The 21,323-nt window shown below is 32.8% G+C and overlaps 7 protein-coding genes across 7 annotated transcripts; 2 read left to right on the top strand and 5 right to left on the bottom strand.

The window, feature by feature from the left end:
• Positions 1-458: 458 nt before the first annotated feature.
• BX664DRAFT_354554 (SERCA-type calcium-translocating P-type ATPase) lies at positions 459-4,221 on the bottom strand. The gene is made up of 7 exons (XM_051547749.1): positions 4,026-4,221; positions 2,985-3,964; positions 2,695-2,886; positions 1,758-2,627; positions 1,238-1,684; positions 996-1,129; positions 459-926 (listed from the first exon to the last, which is right to left on the bottom strand). Exons 1-7 carry the CDS (start codon positions 4,141-4,143, stop codon positions 650-652), a joined length of 3,018 nt encoding a protein of 1,005 aa, XP_051404650.1. The 5' UTR covers positions 4,144-4,221; the 3' UTR covers positions 459-649.
• A 317-nt stretch (positions 4,222-4,538) lies between these two features.
• BX664DRAFT_381685 (armadillo-type protein) lies at positions 4,539-8,443 on the bottom strand. The gene is made up of 9 exons (XM_051548988.1): positions 8,122-8,443; positions 7,725-8,066; positions 6,762-7,560; positions 6,486-6,587; positions 6,360-6,433; positions 5,862-6,287; positions 5,509-5,781; positions 4,925-5,389; positions 4,539-4,830 (listed from the first exon to the last, which is right to left on the bottom strand). Exons 1-9 carry the CDS (start codon positions 8,221-8,223, stop codon positions 4,648-4,650), a joined length of 2,766 nt encoding a protein of 921 aa, XP_051404649.1. The 5' UTR covers positions 8,224-8,443; the 3' UTR covers positions 4,539-4,647.
• A 401-nt stretch (positions 8,444-8,844) lies between these two features.
• On the bottom strand, positions 8,845-12,359 carry BX664DRAFT_381684 (uncharacterized protein). The gene is made up of 9 exons (XM_051548987.1): positions 12,140-12,359; positions 11,978-12,072; positions 11,838-11,918; positions 11,614-11,764; positions 11,480-11,542; positions 11,295-11,420; positions 11,135-11,233; positions 10,631-11,066; positions 8,845-10,560 (listed from the first exon to the last, which is right to left on the bottom strand). The coding sequence occupies exons 1-9, from the start codon at positions 12,170-12,172 to the stop codon at positions 8,915-8,917; spliced, it is 2,730 nt and encodes a 909-aa protein (XP_051404648.1). The 5' UTR covers positions 12,173-12,359; the 3' UTR covers positions 8,845-8,914.
• A 289-nt stretch (positions 12,360-12,648) lies between these two features.
• BX664DRAFT_310076 (uncharacterized protein) lies at positions 12,649-13,606 on the bottom strand (the record flags this gene model as incomplete). The annotated part of the gene is made up of 4 exons (XM_051542538.1): positions 12,649-12,950; position 13,129; positions 13,179-13,190; positions 13,604-13,606. The coding sequence occupies 4 exons, from the start codon at positions 13,604-13,606 to the stop codon at positions 12,649-12,651; spliced, it is 318 nt and encodes a 105-aa protein (XP_051404647.1).
• A 1,467-nt stretch (positions 13,607-15,073) lies between these two features.
• On the top strand, positions 15,074-18,094 carry BX664DRAFT_272107 (calcium-activated chloride channel-domain-containing protein). Its single transcript, XM_051541176.1, has 8 exons — positions 15,074-15,554; positions 15,645-15,891; positions 15,948-16,028; positions 16,119-16,553; positions 16,642-17,253; positions 17,315-17,427; positions 17,535-17,586; positions 17,666-18,094. Exons 1-8 carry the CDS (start codon positions 15,208-15,210, stop codon positions 18,035-18,037), a joined length of 2,259 nt encoding a protein of 752 aa, XP_051404646.1. The 5' UTR covers positions 15,074-15,207; the 3' UTR covers positions 18,038-18,094.
• A 145-nt stretch (positions 18,095-18,239) lies between these two features.
• BX664DRAFT_320315 (uncharacterized protein) lies at positions 18,240-19,584 on the top strand. Its single transcript, XM_051543100.1, has 7 exons — positions 18,240-18,343; positions 18,412-18,473; positions 18,554-18,638; positions 18,743-18,806; positions 18,929-19,060; positions 19,118-19,226; positions 19,318-19,584. The coding sequence occupies exons 1-7, from the start codon at positions 18,300-18,302 to the stop codon at positions 19,458-19,460; spliced, it is 639 nt and encodes a 212-aa protein (XP_051404645.1). The 5' UTR covers positions 18,240-18,299; the 3' UTR covers positions 19,461-19,584.
• Positions 19,585-19,869: 285 nt separating this feature from the next.
• Positions 19,870-20,289, bottom strand: BX664DRAFT_310073 (uncharacterized protein; the record flags this gene model as incomplete). The annotated part of the gene is made up of 1 exon (XM_051542537.1): positions 19,870-20,289. The coding sequence occupies one exon, from the start codon at positions 20,287-20,289 to the stop codon at positions 19,870-19,872; it is 420 nt and encodes a 139-aa protein (XP_051404644.1).
• Between the last annotated feature and the right edge of the window lie 1,034 nt (positions 20,290-21,323).

Below are 21,323 nucleotides of genomic sequence, written 5' to 3'. Positions count from 1 at the left end.
GGTGATCGAACAAGATCCTTTTGTTGTCTTCTTCGTTTACCAGGACCGAGAACAGTATGCATAGTTGTTGTTGGAGGTATATGTTGATATGAAGCCATGCTGATTTGATGAGGTAATACGGTGGTGGACTGTGAAGGAGGAAGGGGAATATTCCCTGCATTAACAGGAAAACTTTCCTCCATGATGTTATAAAAGAAAGGGTATATATAATATAAATAAAGAAAAGAAAAGAAAGAAAAAAAAAAAAAATTCAAAGTCAAATCCAACTTATTTTTGACCTGATTTTCTTTGAATGGAGTGTTGCCTAAAAAAAAGTAATCAAGGGGAAAAGAAAAAAGATAAAAATTATATATTCTTTTAATCGTATACTTTAAATATTATTTTTTTTTAATGTATTATGTATACTGTAGATAATGAAATACTATGAAATAACGTTGTCTTTTGTCATCGAGTGGTTTGAAATGTATATAATAAGAAGTTTGACTTTTTATTTCAATCAAAAATAAACTATTCTATGAAAATAAAAAGTACTTTATAGATTTGAGGGAACGAGGAGTAATCTATTCAATCATAAATATATATATATATATGTGTAATGGGTGTATATATAATCCAACAAAAAAAAAAAAAAAGAGGGGTAATATCTAATCTATTCCTTCTTCGATTTTTGTTTGGTGACAATGGCGGGAGGTTGGATCCAGGTACGAGTAATAAACTTTAAGATTTCATCCAATACAATGACAGGTAATGAAATATATAATACACCTTTCCATTCATCCATATTCAAAGGTACAATGGCAAATAACTTGGTAAAGAAGGGTACATATAAAATCATAAAGTGAAGAGCCATTGATAAGATAATAGACAACACCAAGTAAGGATTGGTCCAAAGAGGTAATGTCAAAAGAGATTCATTTTCACTCAAACTATTATAATATAATCAAAATTCGGTCAATATACATTTGGATTATATCTTTTTTTTTTCGCTTGTTTACCTATTCATAGCATTCAACATTTCAATTACAACCAAAATAGATAAACTAATAGTAGTAGCCTTCATGGACATGGTATTTGTAAACATTTGACAACCAATTTCAGGGAAAAGCTCGGAACATTGATGGAAATGAGACTATTTTTTAGAAAAAAAAAAAAAAAGGAAAAAGAAAAGGAAAAAGGATGTTACTACCTATATTTTAACCTTTTTTTTTCTTTTTTTTTTTTTTTTTTGTTAATATACCAATTGATAATAGGTGATTTGAGGACCACCTTGGTAAAACATGAACCACCAAACATAACCAAAGACAGTAGCCACACCAACATATACACCAATAGCCATATAACGGAAGAAGAGCCAGCCATCTACCAAAGTTTCACGACCGTTACGAGGAGGACGACGCATAATATCATGATCAGGAGGATTCATGGCCAAACAAGTAGCAGGAAGACCATCTGTGACAAGATTAACCCAAAGTAATTGAACAGGAATCAATGCTTCAGGTAATCCAAGGAGGACAGTCAAAAAGATAGATACCACTTCACCAATGTTGGAAGAAATCAAATAACGAATAAATTGTTTGGTGTTATTGTAAATACTACGACCTTCTTCAACCGCCTTTTCAATAGTAGCAAAATTGTCATCAGCTAAAACCATATCAGCTGCCAATTTAGCAACATCCGTACCAGACTACCAAAAAAAAAAAAAAAAAAGAGAAGGAGTCAGTATATTTCCCATTTTTTTTTCTGTTCATTCTACTTACTCCCATAGCCACACCAATATCAGCACGCTTCAAAGCAGGAGCATCATTCACACCATCACCAGTCATAGCAACAATTTCACCCAAAGATTGTAAAAGATCCACCAGTTCTTGTTTGTGAGCAGGTTCTGTACGAGAGAATAAACTGGCTTGTTGAACAGCTTTAATCTTGTCTTCCTTGGATAAAACATCGAATTCCCGGCCTGTAAAACTCTTTCCAGTTAAATCTTCATCTCGGTCAAACACACCAATATCACGACAAATGGCTTCAGCCGTGTTCTTATTGTCACCAGTGATGACAATCACACGAATACCAGCCGTCTTGCACTTTTCGATCGAATTCTTCACTTCAGGACGAGGAGGATCCATCATAGCAACCAATCCAACAAAAGTCATTTCTTGTTCATAAGTAGCGAATTTAGATTGTTCACGTAGATCGAATTGTCCAGGTGTAACGTTTTCAACCTTGGCCAAACCAATACAACGGAGAGCAAGACCTTGACCATATTCAGAGATCTTGGCATTCAAGGCTTCACGGATATCAGCAGTTAAAGGTACAGGAGCAGCAGTATCATGAGTGGCAACATAGGTACATCTTTCCAAGATAGATTCAGGAGCACCTTTGACCAAGAGAGAAGTATCATGACCAGAGGATACAATCACTGACATAGATTTGCGATCACGAGTAAATTCAAGAGTGGCATGACGCTCATTTTGTTGAGTAAAGTAATCATTGCAGGCAGTTGTACGTTTGTTCTTGGAGAGTGAAAGAAGAGAGTTATTGTATACATCGTTGTCAGTTCCGAGTTTTTCAACCAAAACTTGAAGAGCGGCTTCAGTAGGTTCACCAATATTGTTGTATGAATCATTTGTCTATTTTTTTAAAAAAAAATTAGATATCAATATTTCACTTTTTTCATTTATTCTATTTTCTTTTTACCTCATCATAAGCAATACGAGCATCATTACAAAGAGAACAAATACGAGCAATATCCCGAATAACCTTGTTCTTGGCAGGTAAAGAGGTCACAATAGAACCATCAGGTAAGGTCACATCACCAATGGGTTCATAGCTAGTACCAGAAATAATTAATTCATCCACTTGACCATGAGTCGTACCAACAGATAATACCTAACCAAAAAAAAAAAAAAAAAAGAAAAATGAGTATCACATCGCCATTCTCTCTCTCTCTTTTTTTTTTCTTTTTTTTTTAAAAAAAAAATACTTACACGAGCCACACTCATTTGATTTGTTGTCAAGGTACCAGTTTTATCAGAACAAATCACACTAGTACAACCCAAAGTTTCCACACTAGGTAAGCTTCGCACAATAGCACCACGTTTAGCCATCTTCTTTGTACCAAGAGCAAGACAAGCAGTAATGACGGCAGCCAAACCTTCTGGAATAGCAGCTACAGCCAGAGCCACAGCAATCTTGAAATAATAAACAGCGCCATGCATCCAACTATTATGAGAAGGATCATTGAAATGACGAATATTGACCAACCAGACCAGAATACAAATGACAGTGATGACCTTGGCCAAAGTATCACCAAAATCATCCAATTTGCGTTTCAAAGGAGTCTTTTCCGAGATTTGAGAAGTAATAGATGTATGGATATCACCAATAGCTGTCGAAGTACCAGTAGCCACAACAATAGCACGCGCTTTCCCTAACACACATGTTGTACCAGAAAAGACCATATTGATTTGATCTTGTTTCACGGCTGCCTTATCATCAATAGCATCCACATCCTTGTTCACACTCACTGATTCACCCGTCAATAAAGCTTGATCAACACGGAACACACTGGTGCCAATAGAATACACCCGTGCATCGGCAGGAATCTTGTCACCTACAGAAATATCAATCACATCACCAGGTACTAATTCTTCGGCTCGAATCTTGCTCAACACACCACCATTACGGACCACCTTGGCTTCATCGGGAGAGTATTCCTTGAGAGCATCAATCGCCTTTTCTGCACTGGATTCTTGTAACACACCTACCGTCGCATTGGCAATCAAAATCAACAAGATCACAATGGGTTCCACAAATGCCGTTGTAGCTGATTCCGCATCCTCATGTTCTTCAAACCAAGCAAGCACAAACGAGATGATGGCTGCTCCAAGAAGAATAAGTACAAGTTGATCTTGGAATTGGTCTAAAATAAGTTGCCATAATGGAGTTGATTCTTCCTCAGGTAATTCTAATAAAAAGAAAATAAATAAATAAAATGTCATAGATTCTTACATTTTTTTTTTTAATACCATTGCGTCCAAATTTCTTGCGTTGTTCAATAACTTGAGATTCTGACAGGCCTTGATGAGGAGTGACATTAAAATAGGCACATACCTCTTCAGGGGACTTGACAAACGATCCTTCCATTCAAATATCACAAAAAAAAAAAGAGAGAGAAAGAAAGATAAAGGAATGGAGGAAAGGGGGCTTGTTAAGGAAACAGTAATAAGAAAAAGAAAAAAAGAAAAAAAAAAAAAGGGCGCAAAAAGGATAATAGGCAAAAAAAAAAAAAAAGGAAAAGGGGCGAGGCGGAAACTCAAACAAAGGTGGTTGATTGATTACAAAGTCGACACGTCGATAAGATTGGGTGGTTACCAAATTGAGCAAAGTGAGACTTGCGATTGGATGAACCTTTTCATTACTATCATCATTACTGCCTCTCTCTCTTTTTTTTTTTATATTCATTAGTTTTGCAAGTCATATGAAGTCCATACTTATTTTTTTACCTATTAACATTATTTCAAATATATATATATATATATATATTTATAAAATACAGTAAATTTTATTATTTTGACTAATCAAAGTGACTACTATTGTATCAGGGGGACGAGTAGGAGAAGACTAAAAAAGAAAAACGTAGATAGATAATCACAGATTGTATCGAGTAGAAAGTATGTTTTGAGTTGTATTTGATAAAGAAGAATATATATGATTCCATTCCTCAATTGGTATTATTTTCTTGTATCCATGTAATATTGCATCGAATTCTTCGTTTAAACTAGGGGATGGTGATTGCCAATTGGAGATAATGGTGATAAGAGTGCCAAGATCCTAATAAATAATCACAAAAAAAAAAAAAAAAAAAATCAGTGATTTCAAATAACAAAAAAAAAAAAAAAAAAAAGAAAACAAGAAAAATACTTACTTTCAAGCCTGCTTGAGGATTCACCTTGATCATATCACATAAACCCTTAAAAGCAGATTCTTTTTCACCATATTCTTGAACAGTCGTTGATTTTTCTAACCATGGACGAATGAACAAAGGAAGATGACAAGCCATGACAGTAGGACATGCAATTCCCAAACGACCTAAAGTTACCATTGCATTTTCACGTAAAGAATCGGGTAAATCCAAGGACAATAAAATAGGATAAAGCCTTTCCATCAATCGTGGTAAATAAGGTTCAATATTGTTTCCCCACCGTAAAGCAATCTCACCCACAGACCACATAGCATTGTTGCACACAGATAGACATTGATAATCAGGTAGCATTTGATCCACTATTTCAGGTAAGAAGGAAGGTAAATAGGGTTCCAATTGTTCAAAACAAGATGTAGCAATATCACCAATAAGTACAAATGTAGGTTGAAGTACTTCTGTCAATGGATCCTATGATATATATATATATATATATATATATATATATGTACCCCACATATCAAAAGTAAAATAAAATAAAAATTATGAATCAATCCATTCTATCATGTATTTTATAATATATTACTTACACGGACACAAACATCCAACAAAGATAATAATTTGGGTTCAGATTGAGAAATAAGTGGTACCATGACAGGACCCAGACCTTGAATCAATCCAGATAATAAATCTAAAGCAAAAATCATGAATTCAACATCAGGAGGATCCATTTCATGGGGATGTTGATCAGCAAGGTATGCAGCATGTAAGGTTGAGGCCACGAGTTTGACGCATCGGATATACACTGGTGATGCATATGGTTCAAACCCAGTCCCTAAAGCAGTAGTAATGGAAGAGAGGCACTATTAAAAATCAAAAAAAAAAAAAAGATTAAGTTCTATAAAGGGGATGAGGTCTATCATCACTACGGAATTCACCTTACCGAAAGTAAAGGAAATAAATTAGTATCTTGATCAGATAAGTTATTCCAACGAGCAATCAATGGTGGCATCAATAATTCCAAGCATTTTGTTTGATTCAATTGAGATCCAACAGATTCTGCCAAAGTTCCCAAAGCATCGTACAATATTGTCAAATTTTTTTGTTGATACATGTTGAAAGCACTAGTCAAATGGATAAGAATAGGTTGAAGATAAGGTAAAAGCTCTTGATTTGCTTGTTCTTCCAAGGTGGCAAATGCAGAGCAGCTGGCTTCTTGTACACGTTTGTTTTTATCCAATAGTCGATCCAAGAGACTATATAATACTGGTTCAAAAATCGTTTGACGTCCTTCTGATGTATCATACTGAGAAACAATCCATTTAGAATATCGTCCAAGTGTCCAGCAAGTGATAGATCGTACCAATGGCTAATATATATATATTAGTTTTGAGGTTTGACAAAATCTTTTTATCTTTGTATATATATATATATAGTTTACCTTTGTATCGTTCAAACTTTGAAGTAAATATGGTATCAGTGATGGTAAATGAGGACTCATTTCAGTCATACCATCTATCCAAACAAAATACCGTGAGAATGATTTTTTTTTTTCAATGTCAATTACCTTCAGCAATAGCACCGAGAGCTAAGATGCCACTTTCTCGAATTTTCCAATGTTGATGAAATAAAGAGGCGTTGAGTAACGGTAAAAGAAATTTGATGACAGCTTCACTATGAGCAGAAGTAAGTGATTCCAGGGCAGATGCACAGCATTTCCTTAAAGTCCATTCTGAATAAAATTCATCACTGTCAATATTGTCATCATCATCATCATCATCATCGTCGTCGTCATCATCATCATCGTCATCGTCATCATCGTCATCGCCAATATTTTCAGCACCTAATCCTTGATGTTCTATAGATGTATTGGGTTTGGAGGAAGAGTCATTAATACCATAATGAGTAAGGGTAATAGGAGTATTGTTGTTATCATCAGGGTTATTTGAGTTATCGGGGGTCATCATCATTGTTGTTGTTGTTGTTGTTGTTGTTGTTGTTGTTGTTGTTGTAGTAGTAGTAGAATGATATTGATTTTTTCGATATAATTGAGGAATAAAAAGATGTGAATCAGGATTAGTAGTATCTTCAATAGCATCTTCTAAATCTTCAGCATCAGCACCAAGCATCATAACATCAATTTCGGAATAAACCATGTGAGAAAGCAATAAGGGGATAATTCGAGGAAGAGCAGGTAATAACAAGGGTTGTAATTCATCCACATCCACACAAATAGGCCAAAAATCACAAGCTTCCAGCGCCACGTTTTCATCATCATCTTGAATGGAGTGAATCATATAATCCAATATATTTGACATATAAGGTTGTAATACTTGAGGACGAGCTTCCATTAACATAGTAATAGATCGACAGAGTTCTTGACGTACATCAGGATCAGAATCATCAGCACGAGCAAATAATGCTTTCAAATAGTCATCGATACAAGCAAACAGAGATACAGATTGTAACATGATAAATTGATTGGTGGCTGACATGGCACGAACACGATAGGAGGCATTATCATGATCAAAGAATCGAATTAAATTGGGTAGGATAAAATCAAGGGGACGTTGTCCATGCATTTCTTGATCCAAGTCACGAGTAGCATCTTCACATATTTTGCATAAAGTATCCAAAGCCATCTAAAAAAAACAAAAAAACAAAAAGATATAATTAGTCAGTTGATACATATAATATAATAATAATAAAAAAAAAAAAGGAGAAAAGATAGGTTTTCTTTTTTTGGAGTAGTTTGGATAAGGAGCTTTTTTTTTTTTTTTTTTTTTTTTTTTTTTTTTTTATTTACCTCAATATCGATAGTACTACTAGTTGTATGGGATAATTTTTCCACCAATAACAATAAAATATCAAACCAGTTATGAACTTGACCACGCGTCACCAGGGCAGTAATAACTGAGGCTACAGTTTTTCGTACATTCAAATCACGATCAGGTCTTTGTAATGCTTGAGTACAACAATACTTGACATGATCCAAGACATTTAATTGAAAAGAGTTGTAATGGTTTAATATACTATTCTTGAGAGTAAGACCAGCTGTTATACGAGTATGAATATTTCCTTGAACTTCAGTCAAAATATATACCAAATAACAAGGATAATCAGGAATCTTGTTGAATGATTCCAATTTCTTAATAAGAAAGAAAAGATTAGTTGAAGTATTTTCTAAATAATATTATTATTACCTGTTGTATCACAAGTTGATTATGATTTTGAGGTTGAGCTGCATCAGAAAAAAGAAGTAATAATTCATATAATCCTTGTTGTTGAGGTATCCAGACAGTCATAGTCTTTTGGTATAAAAATAAAGAGAGAAAGAGTATAATAAAAGGTATATGTAAGAAAAAAAAAGGGGGGAAGGGTTAAAGAGAGAATTGTTTCTTTCTACTTTAGTTCAAAAAAGGAAAGGTAAAAGAAAGAAAGAGTCAAATGTACATAAACATAAAAAGAAAAAGAAGAGAAGAAAAAAAAGAAGAAGAAGAAGAATGGAAGATATAGAAAAAAAAAAAGGTTAAGAAATAGAGGAGAAGAAAAAGAAATGAAAAAAGAAAAAAGATGGTTTTACTTTTGACTCCTGCCTTTTCTTTTTGGTTGGCCGCCCCCGTGACAATAAGAAAAAAAAAAAGATTTTATTATTAAAAAAAAAAAAAAAAGAAACTTTAAAAAGCCTAACTAATGATTATATAAAAAGAACTAATCTTCTTCTTCTTCTTGTTCTTTTTGATCATTTCTTTTTATATTATTCAATTTGTCTTTTTACTATTACTTCCTATTCATAATGAAAAAAGAATCATTTCCCGCCAAAAAAAGACAAAAAAAAAAAAAAGAAATTCCTTAATCTAATTCACTCCTATATCCTCATCAAAAAAGTAAAAAGATCAAGTGTGAAAAAACAAGGAGAATAAAATAAAATAACAAAAAAAATATATATTTATTTATTAAATAATGATAATAATAATAACAAGATGTGCAGTTATTCTAAACTTGGGCAATATACTTTCCACTTCGAGTATTCTTTTCAACTTGTTTGATATTCACTAATGTATTCACCCATGAATTATTATTATTATTATTATTTTCAATTTGTTCTATGACTTGAAGATGAGATACCAATTGATTTTCCATTTCAAATCGGACCATAATAGGTTGAATTTCAGCTTGTGAAGTAGTAGCAAATTTAGCACGGATCACTTGTTCTTCTTGATCTTTTACATTATCCAATTGCCACATCATTCTTTGTTGATCTACCGTCCATTGTCCTGTTGGCATACTTTGAGCACCATGACATCCACCACCCACATGAGTCACCATCATCACTTGACATAGAGGTCCATTTTGTTTGTTGCTTAGATTATATTTGATCATTAGTCTCGCCTGATCACCATCACATTTCCACATGGGTTTCACCAATAATGGTGCCACCAAACTTGAATGAGAAGATTGCTGTTGATCATCATCTTCCCGTTGTTGTTCTTGTTGGTATTTAAAACATATCTTATAATCTTCTTTCTGTTGCTTCATCATTTTAGGATCCAATCGATATACCATTCCTTCTTTTACTTGTTCCACACATGTAATATAATCAACTAAACTTGTCATTTGTAATCCATCTTGTTTCAATATAAAATGAACAGGTTCATCATTCACTCCTTCATATAAAATAGCCATTTCACCCATCACCATCATACGTTGACTTTTGCCTTGTTGAAGTTGTGCATGAATCACTTCCTTGATACGAATACTAATAGATGATGTTGTCATTTTATAATTGGTAGGTGACGCAAGATCCAAACTGTTCACAGTTTCTTCTAATGTTGGTGTAACCATTGATTCTTGAATACTATAATCATCATCATCATCATGAGCAAAAGGAGAGATGATAGGTTTTGTGGATGTTGGTTTTTGATTGTCGTTGGTTTCTGTTTCTGATATTGCTGATATTGCCAATGGTGATGATGATGATGTTTGATAGATTGATAATGTATTACCTTGTAAATATTGAGATCGTAATTCTCTTCTTCCTCTTGGACGTTTGGATGTGCCTGGATTACTTTCTTTCAACATGGAAGCCACACGAGTAAGAGCTACCTGAGACGTCTTGGCATCTTCTTGAATCACAGAATCATTCTTGATATCGAGTTTAATACGAGGTGTACCATATAAACTAGCACTATCCATCGATGTAAGATCACTAGAATCTTGTTCACTCGTCATTGTATCTGAAGTAGGTGAAGTAGTCCATGGTAAACGATCTGGTGGTGGAATAGAAAATCCTTCTTCATCAACGATAATATCAGGTGGTGTATTTTTATGATGTTGTTGTTGTTGTTGATGTGATGGTGGTGATTGATTGAAGAAACTGTCGGCAAAACTGGTGGTTTTACGAAGAGTTGGAGTATGTAGTGAATGTGATAATTTGTCTTGTTGTTGATTATCAGTTGTTGTCGTTGGTGTTGTTGTTGTAGGTTTGTCATCTTCTTGAATAGAATGAATACTGGCATTGTCCATGATACTAGATGCTTTTCCAGCTGAGGGTTGCATAGTAAAATCAGGTATATCAGGAAGCATGACACCATTTGTACCAATTGCTTTTGATTTTCGACGAATGGTGAATGAAGAGAGAACTAACAAAAAGCAAAATTATATTTTATTATTATTATTATTATTATTATGAATAAAACTTGAATAACTTACACTTTCTTTGTTTATCAGACTTCTTGTTAGATTTGATGGAAGGAGCATTTGGACGGGAAGTAGAATGAGTATAATCAGCGTCTTCTATAACAGAAGGAAGTGTACGAGTTCCAGTAGTTGTACGAGAAGTAATAGATTCGGAAGATTTTGTTGATTGTGGCTGCACAGGATCATCAGATGTATCAATAAGTAGTGATGGTGTAAAGGATGATGATTGATAAGGAGACGTTGGTTCATTAGTAGAGGGTGGAGATGTTGGCATAGATGATGATGATGATGGTGAGACGGTAGAGATAGGTGGCATAGAAGATGTTGTCGTTGGTACGTTTTGAGATTTGATAGTGGTAGTAGTAGTAGGTTCATATTGAGTACAAAAGGCCATAATTTCATTTTCTACAGTAAAATCAGATACAGATGCCAGATTGTCACCAGCCAACTATAAAATTACCATAAAAAAAAACGATGTTTAGAAAAGTATATTTTTTTTCTTCTTAATAATATTACCTGAACACGTTTTAACATTTGATCAGTTTGGAGAGTTTCAAATTGTAAGAGATAATTTTTAATATCATGCCATCGATGTTCATCCACACTTTGAAATAACTATAGAAATAAAAAATCTTTTTAAGTATAAATCACATATCTATATATAAATGAATCTAACCTGAATGTATTTGGAGGAATATTGTTGCCATTCTTCTTTTATTATATCCAATTGTTTCTTGGCTTCATTGTATTTGTTTTCTGCGTCACTTGGTTTTTTGCCTGCCTTGTCAATTGTTTTCTTATGCTGTTGATCAAAATGATTAAAAATAAGAGAATGTTTATATGATAAGTATAAATATTTACCTTGACTAGTTTCAATTGACGATCGTCATAATCTTTAGCAAGTTTTTGAAAAGTAGGATCCATCTATATATATATAAAAATAAGGATATATCAATATATTTATACATATTTACATATATATATATAAAACTTACGCGACGAATTTCAGCATATACTTGATCATTTATGATAGCTGAACGTAGAGATTTTTCAATATCATCTACCATTTTTGTTGCAAAAGTAGAATGAATAATAGCAGTATCATGAAGTTCATTTTGTATTCTTTCCCAAGCTGGTAACATGATTCTATAGGTATAAAAAAAGTAATAAGTTAGCTGGAAACCCCTTAAAAAAATAAAACTATTTCCTCCTTTGTTACCCAAGCGCTGATTTATCAGTAATAAAGAGTTTTTTATTCAATTTTGATAGATTTTTGGCATACAAATCTTCCACTATAGCTCTAATTAATAAACAATAATAATAATATATAAGTATGAGTTATATACAAGATAATTTTACCTTTCTTTAAAATAATCAGCCAATTCATCATTAAGTTTAAGAGCTGATCGTAAACGTGTTTGCATTAATTCAATACCATCTTTAGGTCGTTCTGTCTGAAAAAAAAAATAAAGTAATATTTATTAAAACACTATCAACTCATTTAATAAATTTGAAACTTACAGAAAAGACTTTAAAAAAAGGAGAAGTATCCATATTTCTAAAGTAGATGAAGATTTTTGGGTATTGTATAAACTAATAAAATAATGATAGTAGATAGATGAAGAAATAGGAATAATAAACTACCAATAATATTAAAAAGGAAAGAAATAAAGAAGGAATGGAAGGTGTTGGTAGTTATGAGAGAAGAATGAAAAAAAAAAAAAGAGAAAAAGTTGGAAGGAAAAACAAAAGGATAATAATATATGAAAATAAAAAAAAAAAAGAAATCGTTGTGGACCTGTGCTTGAAATTCTTTTTAAAAAAAAGTTACACGGGGTATCGATTGACCATTCCCAAAATAACTATAGCATTATTTCATTCAATTTTACTATTGTATATGACTGAATAACATTGTTTATTTGATATAACAAAAGAGGGGGAATAATATATCAAACTAAATAAAAATATTTATAAAGATATATAATAATAATAATAATGAAATATATACAAAAAAAAAATTGGGAGGGGTATCAAGATAAAGCCATATCAGGGTCAAACCATGGATCATCTACACCACTTGGGTCTGTCAAGTTTTGTAGTTGCCAAAGAAGTAACATAATAGTTGTAGATATAGTAGTTGCTACAAATACTGCTGCTATGAGTCGTTGAAAGAATGCACAATGTCGACGAAAGTAACGTTTAATGGAATGTGACCTTGACGTAGATGTTTCTGTTCCAGGTGCTTGTTCATGCAAGTAAATCGAATAATAAGAAGGAGGATCTTTTGATAATAAAGGTGTTTGTTGAACTGTTGTCATAGTTCCCGTTATAACTTTTTATTATTTTCGAAAAGTAAAAAAAAGTAAAAAAAAAAAAAAAAAAAAATGAGTGTGAAAGAAGAGAGAGAAAAAAAAATCTTTCACTTTGTTGCACACGGTTTCGGAGAGAGAATCCACCCTTACAACTGTATTGTATTAAAAAAAACGACACTGGAAAAACTTGCTACCTACGCTAAAGAGAGACCATATGACTATTGTTATTTATTTTAATCATCTCTTACTATTTTACAGTACTAATAATAATTATAAAATAATAATAATAATAGGTGATGACCATGATGATGTAATATGAAAGAGTATACGTGTATTTTTTGAGAGGTTAATTTAGAAATAAAATAGTTTAATAACTGTTGAGAGATCTCTTACACTTTATTCAATAATAATTGACGGAATTCAAAGAATAAGATGACGCAAAAATAGGAAATAAAATATCGTAAGGATAGAAAATAAATGACAGAAGAAAAAAAATATAATTGTCGCATAATCAAATAGAGAATATAAGAAAATAGATATCATGAAAAAAAGAGCAGTTAAAAAAAAAAAAAGGAAATCCACCAATTGAGTTCACCAAGTTAACATATATAAAAATAAAATAAAATAAAAAATGAGTGATATTTATCCAGATAAAAATATTTCACTAGCTTACCATTTAAGTGTAACGTGATCACCGTATCGCTACGGTGAAAGTAGGATGGCGATAACCATCCCGGAATTGTTGAATAAAAAAAAAGAAAAGGCTGACCGTAACCACGCAAATGCGCATTAGCGACCACGGTCAAGCCCAGAAAGCAAAAAAGAGGTAGATCAATGGAGAAACAGACAAAGATGCTTGAACTATTAAAGAGTACTTGTATAGAAAAAGGCAGATCAAAGAAAAAGGAAGACAGACAAAAAAGGAAGCAGTAAGCCAAAAAGATGAATGTAATGTAAATAAATAAAAAAAAAAAAGTTAAATCAAAGGGATCCCTTTATAAGAAAATGAATCACCCTTGCAATTATGAGCTAATTTTGGTAGATAAAATGATGAGACAAGATGTAAGCGAGTTTTATCAGTTTTTTTTTAAATATTAGCAACATTTCTATCTTTATATCGTATCTAATTCATCATCCTTTTTTTTTAGTATTAACAACATTTCTTTCTTTCTATTGTATTTAATTTATCATTGTCTTTTTTAGTATCTACTTCATCATTTTTTTTTTTTTTAGTATTAGCAACATTTCTCTCTTTATATTGTATTTAATTTATCATCTACTTTATTTTTTAGTATCTACTTCATCATTTTTTTTTCTTTTTTTTTTTTTTTTAGTGTTAGCAACATTTCTCTTTTTATAATAAAGTTAATTACATAGATGTTCTACATTAAATTCTATTATTACGATATTTATATACTAAGTGATACATGATACTGACTTGTTTTTGTCGTGTTTTAGTTTAATGACTAGATTTCTTTTTTTTTCTAGTGTTCTATTTTAAATGTTAGTATGATTGTGCACAGCATACCTATTATTGCCATTTTTTAATTTCCATTGATGTGATGAGTCATCATTATTATATTGATTTATCATGTTGCTTGATAAAAGAGTGTTTTGACATTTTTCAAAGAAAAAAAGAAAAGAAAAAGAAAATGTTGTTCTATCAGAAGGTAACTAGAATGAAGTATTTTGTATTTTATCAGAAATTTGTACAGTGATTGACGACAATGTTTCATCATCCATCATACAATCATACAATCATCCAACATATAACCATCCATTATCACATATCATCCATCATACAATCATCCAATATACAATCATCCGTTATCACATATCATCAATCATCAATCATCAATCATCAATCATCAATCATCAATCGATCGATACTAAAAAAAGAATGGACAACACCCAAAGCTGCAAAAAATATGAAAAGCCTATGTTACTTTTCTTTTCTGTCTTTTATTATTAATAAACAAGCTATCATCAATGTGCTGTGTGTTTTTAATGTACTCTACCGACATCTCTAGAGCGATATCTGTAAGAGTGATAATGCGATATTCATTTTGGGAAAGTACGATATTTTATTTTATAACATCACGAAAAGCATTTTCTTGTGACACGACAAAAAACTTTGAAAACACTGTATTTCTGAAACAATCAATGCCAAAAACATAAGGCTCACCGAACCGAGATTCAATTCCATAAGCACATAACACCACATTCGCTCTTCACCACCTTTTTTTCCTTCCATTTTTTTTTTCTTTTTTAATTTCAATGGATAGTTCTACTAATGTTAAATCTTTATCTCACTTGTTTCCGTCCATGATAACAAGAACACCTGACATTGGAAACGACAAGAACTTTGATGATACTTTACAAGAACAACTTCCTCCTAATCATGGCATAGATTATGTTATTATATTTCGATATCCTACTACTACTACTACTAGTGACCGACATCAACTGGAACAACAAGTGATTCATGGTCTTCAATCACTTACCTCAAAACTCACCCGAGCACAACTTTACTTTGAAATTAAACAAGGTCAAGAAAGTGGTACATTGCTTGTACTTGTTGGTTGTCCACAGTCTCGTTTATACAAGGAATACAAAGCTGAAAGGTATAAAAGGTTTTTTAAATAGAATTATTATTATTATTATTATTTTATCTCATACTTCTTTTTTTTTTTTTTTTGTTATCATGTGGATAGAACTCGCGACTTTTTACTTGGTATCTCTTTGGATAGTACGCACTTGAGTGGAAATACGGTTATTAATAAAGATGCCCTAAAATCATCATCATCAACTTTTGGACAAGATTTTAGTGAAGCGAATAGATTACGTTTGATTTATGATATTTTGACTTCTTCAGAATCAAATGGTGGTGCTGATATCTCTCCTCATATTGATCCTTTTGTTGAAAGTATTATGCCTTTACATAATGATGAATTCAATAAGGTAAATTTATATGTCTTTATTATTCGCTTTAAGTTCTAATCGTTTTGTTATCATAGAAATGGATATCTACTTGGTCAAAGAAATGGTTGATTGATAATGATGATTTATGTACTATAAGAAATCATTTTGGTGAAAAGGTAACAAAAAAAAGAAAAGAAGAATGCTTCTTCTTTTTTTTTTTTTTTTTTTTGGTATAATAATAGGCGTCCTTTCATATATATATGTAGATTGCGTTTTACTTTGCCTTTGTCCAATTCTATTTTCTCTGGTTGACAATTCCTGCTGGTTTGGGCGTTTTGGTTTACTTTACTAACAGCAATGCAATCTCGATATCGTACTCGTTGTCTATACTCGTTTGGGGGATCACTTTTACGGAAATGTGGAAAAGGAAACAAAAGGAATTGGCTGTTATGTGGGATGTACTCAATTGTTCTAAACATGAAAAACGTCGTGCTGCTTTCAAAGGTGATACTACTGTGGCTGATCAGGTAACAGGGGAAGAAATGCCTTTTGTATCTACTTGGAAAATCATTCTACGTCGTGTCTTGGCTATTCCTGGTGTTGCTCTTGGTGCTATCCTCTTGTTATTTATTGTTACCTTTGTATTTATGCTTCAACTCTTCTTGCATGAATATTATACTGGCCCATTCAGATCTATTTTGGTATGTTGATATTCAAATTATATATATACATATATATATATTCTTTTTTTATTATTACTATTACTTACTTTTAGTTATTTATTTAAAGCATTACGCTCCAACTATTGGTTATGTCCTATTGATTCCAACCATGTCTGGTATTTATAGTACCTGGGTACGATTGTTAACCAATTGGGAAATGCATAAGACTGAAACTTCCTGGGAATTCAATTATACTCAAAAAATCTTTGTTGCTAATTTTTTGGTTGGATATCTATCTCTCTTCTTTATTGCTTGGATTTATATTCCCTTTGGTGATCATGTTCTTCCTTATTTGATCGAATTCAACATTAGTCATGAACATCAAAAGGTAGACTTTCAACGACTTCGCGATCAATTGGTATATTTTGTGGTCACAGGACAAGTCGTGGGTTTCTTTACTGAAATGGTGGTTCCTTATCTTATGGCTTGGTTGATGCCCAAAGCAAAAAAATTCATGTCAAAGGTAGTTCATCGTCATTCTTCTGAAAACCAATCATCATCAACAATCAAAGACAAGAATATCTCATCATCACTCTTAGCATCACCATCATCATCATCATCACCATCAGCAGTGGCACCATTATCACATGATGATCCCGAATTTATCAAGAAAATATATAAAGAAGTTGGTCAAGAGGAATATAATATTTATACAGATTATGTGGAAATGATTATCCAGGTAAACGCAAAAAAAAAAAAAAAATGAATAGCGATACAGTTCTAACAAAAGATGAATCTAGTTTGGTTATGTTAGTATGTTTTCCCCAGTATGGCCATTGACTGCTTTATGTTGTTTGGCTAACAATTGGATTGAACTACGATCAGATGCTGTCAAGATTTGCAAATACACAAGGTAAATAGATATATGACTATATCGGGACAAAGAGGATGGCACTTTGTTGGGATATTAAATTCTTTTATTATACTTTTTTTTTTTTAAAAAAAAAAAAATCACTCTAGACGACCATCTCCACTTCGAGCTGAAAGCATTGGTCCATGGCTTGGGAATATGGTAAGAACTATATTGACGTGTACGATTTTAGGTATCTCCGTTTTTTAACTTTTATTTTTATTGTTATTATTTAATACAGGAAACAATTGTATGGCTTTCCTCCATCACCATGGCATCCTTTGCTTACCTTTTCCATCCTACGACAAATATTCATTCAAGTCATGTTCCTATCTACTCACTACTTGCCATTCTATTATCAGAACATTTATACGCTGGACTCTCACTCGCTATCCGATCCATCATCTCGGTGATACCCAATTGGCCAGACGTCATGATCAAGAAAGAAGACTACAGGATGAAGAAGCATTGGTTACAACGATTAGGTGATGATACGAAAGCAGATGAAGTGTCAAAGCATGATCCAATGGCAAAAGTATGGGATCAAGTGGATCTTGCCTCAATGACGGATATTGGAATGCAATTTATACAAAATCACTTCAAGTCTAGTTGATTTTCATTCGTATAGTCTAGTTTAGAAAAGTATATTTTATTATTAACCTCAATAAACGAATATTAGAACAATTGAAGAGATTGGAGGTGACAGATATATATATATATATTGTGAAAGTGTGCGCGATGACAGATGATCCAGTCGTTGTTTTAAAATTCCAGTCAAAATCGAGATACTTTTTTTTTTCTTTGGGCGCCAACATCTTGTCTTTCTCTTTCCATTGTTTCAATTTTATTTTCAACAGTTTAAAACAAATAGATTAATGTCACATCATCTTATTTTTATTTTATCACTTATAATATCATGGTATGGGAAAAAAATAAATAGCATTAGGTAAAATCCTTCCAACTCATCCTTTTTTTTTGTCGTCATAGTCTCCTTGTCACTGATGCTGTAAAAGTTCAAGGCAAACTGGAAACAAATGGTGTACTCACAGGTACAAAAAAAAGAAATCCAGTCATTGAAGGATCTGTGTATTGAATTTTCTCACTTAATATCCTCTTTCTGTTTGATTAGACTTACGACGACTAAGACCATCTACCAAGGTGACTCTTAGCGGCATACATTCAACTTTTATTCAAAGCGATGGATCCTTCGTCTTGTAATGTGCCAAATATCATTGAAGAGCATGATTGAAAACAAGACAAAAACAGTGTAATAATCATACTTTTTGCTAACTCTTCTTTGTTTTTTGTTTTTTTATAGTGATGATGTAACCCCAGGATCTTACTTGTTAGAAGTTAACAATATCGATTTCATCTTCCCAAAGGTAAATATATTTCTATTAGTTATTATGCTTTTTCGCCGGTGAATTACATATATTTCATACCATCGATTTATTATCATACCAATAGCTAACTCTTATTATTACTGCTTTTTTTTTGGATATAGTTACGTGTGGATATCAAGGAAAATGAAGTAGCAGGTTCATACACTGGACTTGGTGCTGGTTGGGATAAGACTGGATATGCTCTTCCTCATCCATTTGTATTAAGGGCAAAAGCTGAAGCGGACTATTTTGTGGTAATTATATTCATATTTTGTCTTATATCAATGATGCTTACTGATTTATTTGTGTAGGAACGACAAGGCTTCAATGTGATTGGTATGTTCAAGAATCCGATGTTTTTGATGCTTGGATTTAGTGGATTGATGATGCTCGTGATGCCAAAAATGCTTCAAAATTTGGGTAAGATATTTTAGGGACAAAAGAATAATACACTTATGTTGACTATCACTCACCCTTCTGTTTTTTTTTTTTTTTTTTTTTTCACTGCTAGATCCCGAAGCCATGAAGGATATTACTCAAACTCAAACGGATGCACAGAATATAATGAACGACATGCCAACTAGTCTATCTCAAATGTTTGCAAAGGCTCAACAACAAGCACAACAACAACAGCGATCATCTTCACGGAAATAATTTTCTTGGTTACTCCATTATCTTTATCATCACCACCAGTGTCATTTCATAGATAGCTACATATATAGTTTACTGGTGACAAATCGAATGAAATAAAAGAGTGTAGATGAATTTTTTTATTTTACTTCTTATGACCTGTTCAGCTCCTCTCTGTCCTTTTCTTTCAGTTTTGATGACTTTTATTGATAAAAAGGTACATGCAAAGATTAAAAGCGATTTTATGCAATTTACTTTTTTTCAATAATAGTTTGCTTTTTCACATCATAGCAATCTTTTTTTTTTTTTTTTTGACTTGAACAAATTTAATTTATTTTAACGATTAAAGATGATGGTTCATTGAATGAAAACATGATAAATAATAAAGAAATGATATCTTTTGCAAATTATAATTAATCTTGTCACTAGTGCTTTAAGGGCCAGGTGCTCCATTAGCGGCAGCTGCCCCTCCAGCTTGTCCTGTTGATCCTGCTCCATTAGCGGCTTCGGTTGCTCCGCTAGGTTGTTCTGCTGGTGCTGGTGCAGTCTGATCTGACCCGGTAAGGCCACTTACGGCACCCGTATCGCCACCCAGTGGCCCGACAACGCCATCCAGGGTTCCAGTTGAGTCTCCTGTCGTTGTAGTTGATGAACAAAGTCCCGTCATTGCCGCGACAAGGCTAATACCAGGCAAGTTACATAAACCGCTTGTGCCATGATCCTGACGTGCAGATAAGCGTGTACCAGCAGATGATGGAGTGGATGAATGGTCTTCAGTCCCTTTAGTGACAGGAACACCATTGACGAGAGCAACGCAGATAACGGAGAGGAACAAAAAGGTACGGCAAACCATTGTTTAAGAAAGATAACAGATGTATAAAATGGATTGTTTTCTTTTTGATTTTTTTTTTTTGATGCGATTTGCCTCTCATTTATATCTCTTTTTTTCTGCAATGGCTCCTTTTTTTCTTCTAGGGAAAGCTCATTTGTGAAATGCATTTCTTTTTTTTTTTTTCCTTTTGCTGTATCTCATCCACCATGAGTAAAAAAAAAAAAAAAAAAAAAAAAAAAAGGAGAGAAACATCCTGCTAAGGTTATAGTATAAAGTATACGGTTTAACCCTAGCGATCATCGCTTTACATGAACAAATAGTGATGATCAAGTAGGGGGGAACACCCTTCTATGTTTCCATTGGAATTCTGCAGAATTTTTTATGTCCCTTTCTTTCCAGAAATGATCGACAAGATAAGCATTATTCTCTGTTCGCTTCCTAAAGTTATGATGGATGATACTAGATGGCGATCCTAAGTGGTGACGCTAGATGATGTCAATTGGCGGCGATGATGAGCTGGCGAATGACTGATGATAGTTGCCGATCGATTTCTATAAAGATTCATGTTAGTATATTCCAAGATGATGATTGTTGACAAAGATTAAGCATCGTGGAGACGATCATAATGGTGGGAAGTATAAATATGGCTTTATTAAAAAAAAAAAAAAGAGTATAAAGAGACGATGTACTATATAAAATTAAGGGCGCTAACTACCATTAGAAGAATCACTATACGACGGACCCAAGTAAAAGAAGGTCAATCAAGTCCACGACAACAATCTTTTGCATACCATTGACTTGTTTTTCTTGTTCCAACCGATACCATTTTGTAAATCCATTCTGTTGATGTTGCCTCTCCGTCCAAACCTAATCCTAGCGTTTTTCTACCTAATTTATCTAATAGCATACTTGATTAGTCATTCCATCACAAATCCAACCATCTTCCAGCAGGTATAACACCTAGTTGATCCTGTGTACATCCCTTCAGTTGATCCTGCTGTGAATCTATTCCATTCATGATTATTATCCATTCATCTAGTTGGTCCAGTCATAAA

The sequence above is a fragment of the Halteromyces radiatus genome, assembly GCF_025201355.1.
Source record: "Halteromyces radiatus strain CBS 162.75 chromosome Unknown BX664scaffold_1, whole genome shotgun sequence".
Lineage (NCBI taxonomy): Eukaryota > Fungi > Mucoromycota > Mucoromycetes > Mucorales > Cunninghamellaceae > Halteromyces > Halteromyces radiatus.
The sequence above is the reverse complement of the archived record's forward strand: the minus strand, read 5'-3'. Positions and strand labels throughout refer to the sequence as shown.

Coding starts and splice junctions, on each gene's coding strand:
- BX664DRAFT_354554 (XM_051547749.1), bottom strand. CDS start 4,143: ATGGAAGGATCGTTTGTCAAGTCCCCTGAAGAGGTATGTGCCTATTTT. Junction 2,887..2,984: donor ATCAAATGAGTGTGGCTCGT/GTAAGTATTTTT, acceptor TTTTTTGGTTAG/GTATTATCTGTTGGTACGAC. Junction 2,628..2,694: donor CTCGTATTGCTTATGATGAG/GTAAAAAGAAAA, acceptor TTAAAAAAATAG/ACAAATGATTCATACAACAA.
- BX664DRAFT_381685 (XM_051548988.1), bottom strand. CDS start 8,223: ATGACTGTCTGGATACCTCAACAACAAGGATTATATGAATTATTACTT. Junction 6,588..6,761: donor TATAGAACATCAAGGATTAG/GTGCTGAAAATA, acceptor CTCATAGTGAAG/CTGTCATCAAATTTCTTTTA. Junction 6,288..6,359: donor AAAGTTTGAACGATACAAAG/GTAAACTATATA, acceptor TATATATATTAG/CCATTGGTACGATCTATCAC.
- BX664DRAFT_381684 (XM_051548987.1), bottom strand. CDS start 12,172: ATGGATACTTCTCCTTTTTTTAAAGTCTTTTCT. Junction 11,543..11,613: donor TATATGCTGAAATTCGTCGC/GTAAGTTTTATA, acceptor ATATATATATAG/ATGGATCCTACTTTTCAAAA. Junction 11,067..11,134: donor AAATGTTAAAACGTGTTCAG/GTAATATTATTA, acceptor GTAATTTTATAG/TTGGCTGGTGACAATCTGGC.
- BX664DRAFT_272107 (XM_051541176.1), top strand. CDS start 15,208: ATGGATAGTTCTACTAATGTTAAATCTTTATCTCACTTGTTTCCGTCC. Junction 17,428..17,534: donor AAGATTTGCAAATACACAAG/GTAAATAGATAT, acceptor AAATCACTCTAG/ACGACCATCTCCACTTCGAG. Junction 17,587..17,665: donor GTCCATGGCTTGGGAATATG/GTAAGAACTATA, acceptor TATTTAATACAG/GAAACAATTGTATGGCTTTC.
- BX664DRAFT_320315 (XM_051543100.1), top strand. CDS start 18,300: ATGTCACATCATCTTATTTTTATTTTATCACTTATAATATCATG. Junction 18,639..18,742: donor AGCGATGGATCCTTCGTCTT/GTAATGTGCCAA, acceptor GTTTTTTTATAG/TGATGATGTAACCCCAGGAT. Junction 19,061..19,117: donor CTGAAGCGGACTATTTTGTG/GTAATTATATTC, acceptor TTATTTGTGTAG/GAACGACAAGGCTTCAATGT.